General features: G+C 34.2%; 2 protein-coding genes across 2 annotated transcripts; one reads left to right on the forward strand and one right to left on the reverse strand.

The window, feature by feature from the left end:
• Positions 1–1,912: 1,912 nt before the first annotated feature.
• LOC109810487 (nucleoside-triphosphatase) lies at positions 1,913–12,736 on the reverse strand. The gene is made up of 9 exons (XM_020373967.3): positions 12,468–12,736; positions 12,256–12,384; positions 6,576–6,632; positions 6,379–6,471; positions 3,740–3,945; positions 3,475–3,566; positions 2,693–2,907; positions 2,368–2,557; positions 1,913–2,119 (listed from the first exon to the last, which is right to left on the reverse strand). The coding sequence occupies exons 1-9, from the start codon at positions 12,705–12,707 to the stop codon at positions 1,977–1,979; spliced, it is 1,365 nt and encodes a 454-aa protein (XP_020229556.1). The 5' UTR covers positions 12,708–12,736; the 3' UTR covers positions 1,913–1,976.
• Positions 7,062–8,576, forward strand: LOC145956779 (uncharacterized). The gene is made up of 2 exons (XM_083072463.1): positions 7,062–8,160; positions 8,451–8,576. Exons 1-2 carry the CDS (start codon positions 7,062–7,064, stop codon positions 8,483–8,485), a joined length of 1,134 nt encoding a protein of 377 aa, XP_082928589.1. The 3' UTR covers positions 8,486–8,576.
• Positions 12,737–13,119: the final 383 nt, after the last annotated feature.

The raw sequence follows: 13,119 nt of genomic DNA on the forward strand, positions 1-13,119 counted from the left end.
CCAATTCAATTATGTTTGTACTTCTACCATTCCCTAACGTGCCACTTTTTGGATAATAATAATGGGCCCTTATTGTAGCATTAACACATTCTTATAATTGGTTCGTTTAATAAGATCCACTAAAATGTTACCCCCTTGTTTCCTCCTGTAGTGCCTTTAGACAATGCATTTGGGGAGTTTGGGTTTTTATGACCCCCTAGTACACAGCTTGAGGCCCATTATCTGGTGAGTCTTCCACATGTAGTGAGATTCGTAGCCCATGAAGTCCCTCCCTAACATTACTTTCCACCACAAGTTTTGAACCTTTACCACTTTTACATAAGGTATCATGCACTATTGCATCCCTCTCCCTTTGTAGGCTCTTAGACCCAGTATTCACTAATTATAGAATGTCCTTCCCTTCCCCAATTGCACTTTTTCTTAGTATATGTGACATGATGTGACCTCCTTTTTGGATGACCTGTTGGTTAGAAACCTTTTGGTAATAATTCAAACTTTCTTCCTCTAACTTACTCCAATAGAGATCCACCATTTCATTGTATTCATCATCCATCCCAATATTCTCCTCCAAGCATTCTGAGGTTGGTGAACAAATGTTAGCTACTAGCTCACTTTATTTGGAGGAAATGGATTCTAAACCATTTTTCCATAACCAACACTTACATTGATTAACAAATGATACCACTTCTTTAAAGACCCTCACTTGCCTAATGACACCATTAATTTTAACTTTAGTAGTATATTGGACAGGCTCCAAAATTAGTTGTGTCATTATCCAGAGAAACAAGGGTTTTAAATATACCAACAATACTTGCAAAACAACTATTTCCCCATTGTGAATGGGTTCACCAATATAATAAAGCCAAGTTAGTTGGTTGCCTAAGACCAAATCTAGACTTCATCTCTTGATTGAGTCAAATAAGGACCAAATATCTCTGTCTTCCTTAAGATTCATATTTTGTATGGTCTTTTCATCCATCCCTTGTATTATACATGTTTCTTATAACCTGTCAAAACAATTCTAGATTTTTGAGTCTTCCTAGCTAACTAGTTGTCTTTGATCTATTATGTGTTTTCTTATGATAATGATATAGTGATGTCATTCCATCCTTAATTTTTACCTCTTAGTTGTCCCCCACCTTTAGCTCTTCATACTAACTTTGTTTCTTTGCTTCCTTGTTGGACTACTTGTGTGTATGTTTGTGAAATGTAGTTTTGTTTCAACCCTTATTCTCCTTTTTCTCTACACCATCTACCTCTCTTCCTCCCTCAAAAGACCTTTTCTTTCAGACGTTTTCCATTCACCTCACCAATACTTTGAGATATTTACTTGTAGTTTAACATTACCAAAGTAAACTTTATCGAGTGGTGCTTCTAGGATCTTGTCATTTTGAACATTAAAAAATCTGACAAACCTATATCATTTTCCTCACTTATTTCTTCTATTAGTTATAAAGACCTCCCAAACCCTAAACCTTCCCCATAAAATATTTGATTATCTATCAATTTAAATTAATGAAATAAAGTATCAAATAATTCTTAAATTTTCAAAAAATTTGTAAACAGTATTAAAATTTTTTGATTTAACGATTAGATCGTTAAAATTTGATATGAAATATAAGTTATTTAGTAAAGAAAGTAAGTAAATTTACTCTTAAAATAAGTAAATTCCTTCTAATATATATGTGTATGTATATATATAAGAGCTTTGAATTAAATTTTATAAGTAAAATAACTTCTACATTTAAAAGACATTTGATTGATTTTCCTTTTGTCGAAAGTCACATGCCAATAATATTGCATTAAAAAGGGTGTGTCTAACATGTTCTTTGTGTGCTATTTTCCCTTGTGAATTATAAAGAATTGGCAAATGAATCTAACGGAAAAGATGATCTCGTTATACACAATGGAATAAAGGATAGGAAGAGGCGAGCTTCATTTTATTTAGTAGAGATAGCTCAAACTCTCTAGATATGTTACATAAAATACATCAATCGCTTAAACGAAGACAAAGAAGATATGGCTTCTATGGCACTGCCTAGAGGCCATGCTGCCTTTATAAGAGAATCTTGATATTCAATTTCATTTGCCACTATAACCTCTTGATATGGATCTAGGCCTGCCAACAAATGAAAGTAAAGATAGTGAGAGTATGAAGATAATTAACAAATATAGTTGTCAACCATATTGTGTATTAGAAAACTTTATTATTAATTGTTGTTAAACTTATCAGGTAATCAATTATCAACCCGTTATTGAATTTTTTATAAAAAAAAAAAAAAAGAAATTCAAGATGTTTAATACTGAGTGTGAGAAGGGATTGTGGAAATTTAATTTAAAATATCACTTCACAACAATTAATCATACCAAATCCATCGACGAGCAACGTGTATTGATACGTAAGATCGAGGCAAATGTATGGAAGTACATCCTCGTCCAGAAGTGGATAAGTGGATTGAGCATCCTCAAGTTTTACTTGACAAGCCTTCTCAGCTGCAATCTTGTATTCCGCAGGATAAATTGTGGCACTGGTTTTATTTGAATCAACTATACCAGACTATAAAAATAAACAACATAAACAATAACATCAAAATATGAAACTTATTAAAACTTAATTTGTATAAGATGGAAATATATATAAAAGCTAGCAAAGAAACTACATCGTGATTAAATAAAACAAATTAATACATACATCTATAACCAGGTAATAGAAAGATGTAGTGATATAAAGAGTGCTTTGTCCACTTCCTCCACCACCGTTCCATATCCCACCAAAAGTGCAATTCTTATATGAGCATGTCTCGTTCACTTTGAGAGCTTCAAGAACTATCTCTCTGCATTCGTCATAATCAGAGCCAGAAGTGGAGGCCAAGGCCGTGTATTCAACTCCCGAATATGTGTAGGTCCCTTTAAAGTATAGAAAAATTGTCTACATGTTATTGGCATACTAAAAGCTTTTATAAAAAAAATCTACTCAAAATCCCAAGCCTACTTATATCCAGCATTTATCAAATGTAGAGTTCAAAAAATAAATTAATTACATTTTTAATGACCATATTATACAATTTTATAAATTTTTTCATTTGATTTTTAAAAGTTTGTTACTCAAATCTCACATGTTTTATTATTCTAATAGTTAATTATGACATTATCAAATGACTATTAATATAACATATGATACATTGATTATTAATGTAAATTACTAATATAACATAAAAATAATATAATTTAATATATTATGTTAATAATTAATATATTATATCAAGTATTAATGTATTATATCAATCGTTAATTAATGATGTTAGATGATCAATTAGTAAAATATCAAAATATATAAAAAATGTGAAATTTTTTTTGAATATTTAATGTTAAAATGTGTGATTTTAAAAGTTAAATGGTAAAATTTACATAATCATACTACATAGACGATTAAAAAATGCAACTAAGTCGAAAAAAAAGAGAGTATATATTTACCATTATAACCGGCTAAAATGCAAGGGTTAGATGAATCACCGGTGACATTCATAATCACTGCACGCGATGCTTCTTTACCATAGTACAAGTAACTGAAAGAAAGATGTTTGATCAACATATTAGCAGTGGCACAAGTCACAAAGAATGTTTATCTACCTGCCTTTATATACACTTCAAATTTGAAAGTGGTTATTCTCAAAAGGTTGGTCCAAACTTAAAGAATTGATATTGTGGAAAGAATATGAATTAAAATTGAGGAAGAAACCTGTGAACATAGAGGTTATAAGTTGTTCCATTAACTACAAGTGTCTGTATGTATGCATCTTCACCATCTGGTGCTTCTGGAGCATTTGCAGCTGTATTGCTTGAGACTGCATATGCCATTTGAACTGATCCACCTCCAAGATCGACAACTCCCACCGTCTGTGAAAAGCTTTTCCCCAAATTTCCCAATAGATAGTTCATTGCCACCTTCAAAAATTTGTTGCAAGATAAGACAAAACAAATTAATTAAAATACATACTACATGTATTGTTAATTCATAAACTACTTAAGATATTGGGGGAGTGTATAGCTTCTTATTATTGTCATTTTGTATTCTCATGATTTTGTGCTATCTATCATATTTGACCCACTGATCAATAATATGGATGAAAGCAGTCCAACTTTAACAAAGTTAGATCATTTTATTTTTTTTCATCTAAAAGAAGTGTAAAACTGAATCAAAGTAGTCTAACTGTAAATTTATATTTTTTCATAAGCAAGAAGAGTTTATTGAGAAAAAGAAGCAGGTAGAACCGGCACAAGATAAAACCATTAAATATGTTTGATAAGTATACCAATATAAGAATAATTTTAATTTAAAACTATGTAAATTGATTATTTATATTTAGGTATAAGTTTTGTCATCATCTATCATGCTTTCACGGTTTCAAGCCCACACACCCAAGATAATCTTGCCATCTTCTAAAAGGTTAATGTGCAACAAAGAGTTTTTGACGAAAGTTGATAAATGTTTTATAAATAAAATTAAATTATGGCATGAGTTGATTTTTAAGTAAAGGTAATACAAAATATTTATTAATTTTTTTTAATATTTATGAAAGATTAATATGAACAATAATATTAGGAGACATTTGGTTTTTAAGTTATCTATTTTAATTTTCTGATATCCTTTTAATTACAAATCCGTCACCTCATTTTTTACGTACTTTATATCGTATTTTCAAAAGTTTGTATAGGAAATAATAAATTTATTTTTTATTGTTTTCTGTTTTTTTTTTTTACAAATTTCTATATTAACTTTTGAAAATAGAAAATAAAATGAAAATAAAGTGATATTTGTAAAATTCAAAAGAGAACACAAGAAAATATAAAATGTTTCCTCAAATAAAACACTCTTTTGGAGTACTTAATTTGAGAAAACATTTGCTGTTTCCATTTTGTATTTATAAGAGATTAATAAGAAGCAACAAAATTAACGTTTTCTTTAAATTAATTTTCAATGAAAATGAGCTTTAGTTTCTACTTTTTCTTTTCTTTTTTTATTTCAAAATCTAAAAGCGAATTACTAAAAAAATTAACCTATTATAAATGGTTTTATATGTTAATTTACAAAGTTATTAAATGATCAAACTGCTTAAATTTAGATTCAACTTTTTATTTTTTATTTAAATTTTAAAGGAATTTTTAAGCTAAAAACAAATAAAGGTAAATATTATCTAAATATACTACAAGAGAGCCTCTTATTTATAGTATCCCTAAATAATAATAAAAAATCAACTTTTATATATTACATACAATTTTTTCTTTGATAAAAGAGTTTGTTGAATTTTTAATTTTTTTTTATCAAATTCAAATTTTTATTTATCATAATTATTTATAATTTATATGCTAATACTTTAAAATAAATTTTAAAAATAAAAATAATTTTGTTACAATATAAATTATTTATCATAAATATAAAATATAATTTATATATTTTAAAGTATTTATTTTAAATCTAACTTATATTTTGAAATATATAATTTTTTATAGATTTTAATTATATAATAAATATATTTGTATATTATATATGCTAAAAGACAGTTATGTACATGATGAAACCTTTTTTAGGCATAAATGAGAACACATAGCCCGGCCCACGGCTTAGATAGAGTTTCTATTATTAAGGTAGGGCAGCCATTCATTTTTGGTGGGTTTCATAAAGTGCACTGTCTGTTCTTGAAACGAAGGGCTGAGAAAACTTTGGCGTGGAGTAAATTTAAGTAAGTAACAAAACCAACAAAAAGGGTATGAGGTTTTCTAGAATTACTTTAATTTTAGGTGAAAAAAAATAAGTAAAAATTAAAACAAGTTAATAAAAATTTAAATAAGTTAATAGGAGATACCAATTTCATTTTTCTTCCTATTTTCTTTCATAAAAATGCTTATGGAGAAGTTTCTTTAAAACATTCATATATGTCATACTTAAAATTCAAGGAGAGCGAATATACACTTTTAAATACATTCTATACATAATGATTAAATATTATGTATTTATATTAATGATTTCTCTTAAAAAAATTGCTAACTATGTCCGGTAAATTTTGATTGATGACTAATTTCTGTTAGAGAATTTAATTGACTCCCTAGTTGGGTCTTCTCTCCAATCACATTTTTCTCATGCAGAACTCAAATATGAAATCTTACTTAAAAAAACTCAACATAATATCACTCAGATCAGTAACTTGTTAATATTCATTTCTCTTAATTTATAATATAATTAGTGAATTAAGTACATCATTAATATTAGAAGTAGTTTTAGAAGGAAAAATAATATAAATTGATAATGAATTAATAATATATTATCAACAAAATTAATTAATATTTTTAATACCCATGAAATAGATAATTAAGCCTCACCCACATATAAGAACCTTCGGCGGTTCCATCAAGAATAGCCACTGCGTCAGATTCTAGGCTCAGGGAACTTCTGTTAGTCAGCATATCCCTAACCTAAAACATAATTAAGAAAATGAATGCTTTAATTAAACATTGAAAGCCTACTTATCGAAGCAGCTAAAGAATTAAAAAGGATAAGAAACGAAGCTCATGGTTACCGCTTCTAATATTAGCTCAGAAGCATTCCCTTCCAACAGCCTTAAACCTGCAGTTGCCTAACATTAAAAAAATTGAAAAGATATTAGAGTAAATTACACATAAAACCTTTAAACTTTCGTGAAATTATACACATTTTTTCAAATTGCTTGAAAAATATTTACTTGTACTCTTAAATATTGTATTAACTTCATAAGAATAAAATAAAATATATGATTGCAACTACCGTATCATGCCATGATTGTAATTTCCATATTTATCTTAACATGACAGCAATGCATATCAATTTGATATCTGTCAGTAGACAAAATTAGGATACCAGCTATATTAGTTGGCGTAATTCTAGCTTATGATTTCTTCACGTTTCATGTATATATTTGCATATCATGATCAATATACACAGCAGTTTCGAATATATTTTGGCATGGTATCAGAGCTAGGTTAAGCTCTGATATCCAACAGCCCGAGAACGCAATTGGACTGCTGAAATGGCAGAAGAGAAGATTGAAACCGTGGCAGTGAAGAAAATGCCATCACCCTACGATCTGAGTGCTAGTGATAATCCCGGAAACGTGATTACACAAGTACAATTAAAAGGAGAAAACTATGAGGAATGGGTCAGGGCGGTGAAGATCTCTTTGCGGGCTCGAAGAAAATGGGGTTTCATTGATGGAACTCACCAGGAACCTGAAAAAAACACATCTGAGATGGAAGATTGGTGGACAATTCAATTGATGCTTGTGTCTTGGATACTAAACACCATAGAACCCAGTTTGCGTTCCACTGTTGCCTACATGGAAAACGCAAAGGACCTGTGGGATGACATCAAGGAACGATTCTCGATCGTGAACGGACCAAGAATCCAGCAGCTAAAGTCGGAATTGGCAGAATGCAAACAACAAGGAATGACTATGGTTGCCTATTATGGGAAGCTGAAAACGATGTGGGACGAACTAGCAAATTACGAGCAAATCCCACAATGTAAATGTGGGGGATGCAAGTGTAATATTGCAACTAAACTTGAGAAACGGAGAGAAGAAGAAAAAATTCATCAGTTCTTGATGGGGCTGGATGACGAGAACTATGGAACAGCACGATCAAATGTTTTGGCAACAGATCCATTGCCCTCATTGAATCGGGTATATGCCACCATGGTGCAAGAAGAAAGGGTGAGAACGATCACCAGGTCTAAAGAAGAGCGAGGAACGATTGTGGGACTGGCTGTGCGAGCGAAGACTAAGAACAAGCTGCGTAATGAAGCAAAAGAAAAATCAGTTGTGTGCGGGCATTGTGGAAGGACAGGACATGACAAGGGCAGTTGCTTCGAGGTCATTGGTTATCCAGATTGGTGGGGAGAGAGGCCACGGAATGAAAACAAAAGTATTAGAAGAAATCAACCAAGGATAGGGTCCTTCCGAGGGAAAGGAGGAGCAACTCGTGTCAATGTGGCACATACTGGTGCAAGTAGCAATGACTCAAGGTCAGAAACTAGAAAGCCAGAAGTAGCAGGACTGAGTAATGAGCAGTGGCAGATCTTGGCAGCCATGTTGAATTCTCACAAGGCAAATGAAACTGAAAAGATGACTGGTAAGAAAACATGTGAATTGTAGATTGTTGACAGTGGCGCCTCTAACCATATGACAGGAACGCTAGAAAACTGGTGGGAGAGCCGAGCCTTAGACGGGTGCCCTGTGGGATTGCCAAATGGTGAATTGGTGCTGGCAAACAAAGAAGGATCAGTTTTCCTTGATGGAGGACTGAAACTCGAAAATGTCCTATATGTCCCGAAGTTGAATTGCAATTTGATTTCGGTGTCACAATTGATAGATGAAGCAATATGTACAGTGCATTTTACTGATAGATTTTGTGCAATGCAGGACCACACTTCGAGGACGCTGATTGGAGTGGGTGAACGGAAAGATGGCCTCTATTGGTATCGTGGTGTGAGTGGCATGAAGGCTTATCAAATCAACGCAGAAGATCAACTCGAGATTTGGCACAAGAGAATGGGACATCCCGCCTATCAGATTGTGGAGAAAATTCCGAATGTGAGCAACGGGCATAGAAATAAGAACACAAATCAAACGTGTGAAGTGTGTGAGAGATCAAAGCAAAGTAGGAATAAATTCCCTTTAAGTAATTTTCAAGCATCCAACATTTTTGATTTAATACATTGTGATTTATGGGGTCCATATAAAACTCCTTCTTCTTGTGGTGCATCTTATTTTTTAACTCTAGTTGATGATTGTTCTCGAGCTGTGTGGATATACCTGTTGAATAATAAGAAAGATGTGTCACAAACCTTAATGAATTTCGTCGCTTTGATAGAACGACAATACGAGAAACAAGTCAAAGCGATACGAAGTGATAATGGAACCGAGTTTATGTGTCTCCAAAGATATTTTCAGCAACATGGGATACTCCATCAAACCTCATGCACTGGAACACCTCAGCAAAATGGGAGAGTCGAACGAAAACATCGACACATCCTAAATGTAGCACGAGCTCTACGGTTTCAGGGACAACTTCCGCTTAGATTCTGGGGTGAATGCATTTTGACCGCGGGTTACTTGATCAATCGTACACCCTCAACAGTTCTCCAAGGAAAAACTCCATATGAAATATTGAATGGGAAGCCACCCTCTTATGAACAACTACGGGTGTTTGGATGCCTGTGTTATGCACATAACCAAGATAGGAAGGGTGACAAATTTGCAAGTAGAAGTCGCAAGTGTGTGTTTGTTGGATATTCGGCTGGACAGAAGGGATGGAAATTGTTTGATTTGGAAAGAGAAGTTTTTTGGATTTCGAGAGATGTCAAGTTTGTAGAACATGAATTCCCGTTTGCTTCTCTCACCCGTCGTGGACATTTGGAGGTGGAATTGCCCTCTGTTGATGTTGGCATTGTCGAAGAAGCATTGCCTGGACTTGATACAACAAATAATGACAAACACGTTGCGGAGATTGGTGAAAATAAATCCACAACAAAGGATGTGCCCACAACTGAATTCAGGGGGGGCCACGATGAGTATCATGAACAAGAGCCCTCTTCCCAGGCTATTCTCCCATCAGAACCCACTAACAGTATGACGATAGAACAAGAGGGAAACGAGATGCATACTGTCCCTGCACCGCTTGGAAGAGGTCACCGTGTCCGACAGCCATCTGTGAAACTTCGTGATTATGTCACTAACACCACCATACAAATCGGGCCCTCACTCCGCACTCCACAGTCCGCTTCCTCAGGTATGTCTTATCCATTGACAAATTACCTAAACTGTGATAAATTCTCCTTGCACCACCGAATCTTTCTTGCAGCTCTTCACGAAGAGCGAGAACCTATGCATTTCTCTGAAGCTGTTAGGGATGTTCGCTGGAGAGATGCCATGGCTAGTGAAATCCATGCTCTCCAAATTAATGAAACCTAGGACATTACCCCTTTGCCGGCAGACAAAAAGCCTCTGGGATGCAAGTGGATTTACAAAATCAAATATCACTCTGATGGGAGTGTTGAACGCTTCAAAGCACGATTAGTTGTCTTGGGCAATCACCAAGTCGAAGGGATTGACTATGACGAGACCTTTGCCCCAGTGGCAAAGATGGTTACCATCCGTACAGTGTTGGCAGTGGCTATAGCCAAAGACTGGGAACTCCATCAAATGGATGTCCATAATGCTTTTCTGCACGGAGATCTTGAGGAAGTCGTGTACATGAAACTACCACCGGGGTTCTTAGTGTCTCAAAAGGGTATGGTGTGTCGTCTCCGCAAGTCCCTTTATGGCCTTCGCCAAGCTCCTCGGTGTTGGTTTGCTAAACTCTCAAATGCTCTTGTTCAATACGGGTTTCAACGCTCTCAGTCAGATCACTCCTTGTTCATCTTTCGGAAAGGAGATGTACAACTGGTCGTGTTAGTTTATGTGGATGATCTTGTCATTGCTGGTAATCACAGTGAGGCCATTGCGAAATTCAAAGATTATCAGCATCAATGTTTCCATATGAAGGACTTAGGTAAATTAAAATACTTTCTTGGGGTGGAGGTTGCCCGGTCTCCTATAGGACTTTTCTTGTGCCAACGGAAGTATACATTGGACATCATAGCTGAAGCAGGTTTGCTTGGGGGGAAACCTGTGTCCACTCCCATTGAAGAAAATCATCGTCTAGCACTGGCTAATGGTGAACTACTATCCGACCCGACCCAATATCGACGCCTCGTTGGGCGCCTTATTTATTTGTGTTTTACACGGCCTGAATTATCCTACAGTGTTCACATCCTATCTCAGTTCATGCACCAACCGCGAGAGGAGCACTGGCGCGCTGCACTACGTGTGGTGCGTTATTTAAAGGGTCAACCGGGTCAGGGTGTGCTCTTAAAAAGGGAAAGTGATCTTCGTCTTTATGGTTGGTGTGACTCAGACTGGGCTAGTTGTCCTCTCACGCGACGATCTCTCACAGGTTGGTTTATTTTCCTTGGCCAATCCCCCATTTCATGGAAAACCAAAAAGCAACACACAGTTTCTCGATCCTCCGCTGAAGCAGAATATCGATCTATGGCCAACACAACCTGTGAGTTGAAATGGCTTCAAGGTCTTCTTTCGAGTCTGGGCATTCCCCACTCCGAGCCCATGAATCTCTATTGTGACAACCAAGCAGCCCTTCACATTGCCAAAAATCCTGTTTTTCATGAACGAACGAAGCATATTGAAGTGGACTGTTATCTTGTTCGTGATGAAATACAACACAATCGCATTCAACCTATTTATGTGTCCACTCACCATCAACTTGCTGACCTCTTCACCAAATCTCTTGGCGCCACTCAATTTGGTTCATTTTTGGGCAAGCTGGGCATTCATAACCTCCATGCTCCATCTTGAGGGGGGGTGATAAGAATAAAATAAAATATATGATTGCAACTACCGTATCATGCCATGATTGTAATTTCCATATTTATCTTAACATGACAGCAATGCATATCAATTTGATATCTATCAGTAGACAAAATTAGGATACCAGCTATATTAGTTGGCGTAATTCTAGCTTATAATTTCTTCACGTTTCATGTATATATTTGCATATCATGATCAATATACACAGCAGTTTCGAATATATTTTGGCATAACTCATTAATTAATTGTTTGAAAAAAAAATAATACTGTGACTCGTGTAAAGGTAGTGAACCAAAATGTTAAAATAATAAGAGTAATGTGCATTCTCGTGGGATGTGTGAACGTAATTTAGTTAAGATATTATGTACTAAACCCATATGGAACCAGTTGCAAGTGATAATTAATTTGACATTTTTATAGGATTCGGAATTTTTTTTTTATAAATTTCTCTGTAAACATTTTTGGACGTACGAGCAATTCAAGAAGGAAAATAAAATAAGCCTTTTATAACTTAAATTAATTTACACAAAAAGTTACTTTTATACAAGTTCTTTTTTATTATCTTTTTAAAATCTTATTTTTAACTAATATACATAAATTAAAAACGTTTTTAAGAATTTTTCTACCAACAATTAATGAAAATATTCTCAAAAATAATTTTAAACTCATCCAAACAGGTCCCATAAATTAGTTTTAATTTATAATTATTTTGATTTTTCTTACTATTTTTCTCATGCTTTTGGGAAGTTTATCTAACCAAAGCAAATGTAAGTGAGAAAATAGGTACAGAAAGACATACTCCAAGCCTAACGGGGGTACTGGAGCGCAAGTCCTCAGGGACCAAGCTTTCTGCTTCCTCCAAAAGTGGAATGAGAGTTTCTGCAGCTTCTTCAGGATCATCCTCGTAAGAACTTAGACCTGGTGTGATCTGAAGCATAAGAAGAACACAAGATATTAATGCTTAATTTACATGTAATTAACCTTAACTTACGAAGCATGTCATGTCACTACCTTATCATAAAACTCAAAACTATCGTTAACGGGAAGGAGATCTAGGTTCTGGTCAAAATGGAAGACATGCACACGAGTCCCGGTGCTACCACCATCAAAAATCACAGCATAAGAGGTTGTGTTCTCCGTCTTTAGGAATATCTTGCGATTACTGAGTAGCTTGTTCCCCACATATTGGGAAGAAGAGGTTGCTGGCACCACTAGGAAGAGTAGAAAAGTGATGAGGCTTAGAAACTCCATGTTTTTGGCCACTCACACACTTTGGCCACATCAGAACCGTTTTTAAACACTCACACCTTATCCAGTTATTAACAGTATTTTTTTGCTTGTTATGATCAAGGAGTTACTGCTAAGTGATTTGTTTACGTCAGATGTTTCACAGTTATTGTTTTCATTGTAGTAAAAGATTATGTTCCTACAAATTTTGGGTTTGTTTCAAATTTTTTAGATCATATGACAGATTTTCTATGCTGATTTCTGCATGATATTAGTTTGCATTGGTAATTACTGCTCATTATAGCTAGATTTTCCTCTTTCCTTTGAAGTGATGCTTGAAAGTGATACGGTATCAGTGGTTACTTATGATTTAGACTTCGTCATATTTTTGCATAATTAACACGAATGTTCTCTTCGTAATTAAATTTTAAGATAT

Source organism: Cajanus cajan, chromosome 4 (assembly GCF_000230855.2).
Source record: "Cajanus cajan strain Asha chromosome 4, NIPB_CcT2T_4, whole genome shotgun sequence".
Taxonomy (NCBI): domain Eukaryota; kingdom Viridiplantae; phylum Streptophyta; class Magnoliopsida; order Fabales; family Fabaceae; genus Cajanus; species Cajanus cajan.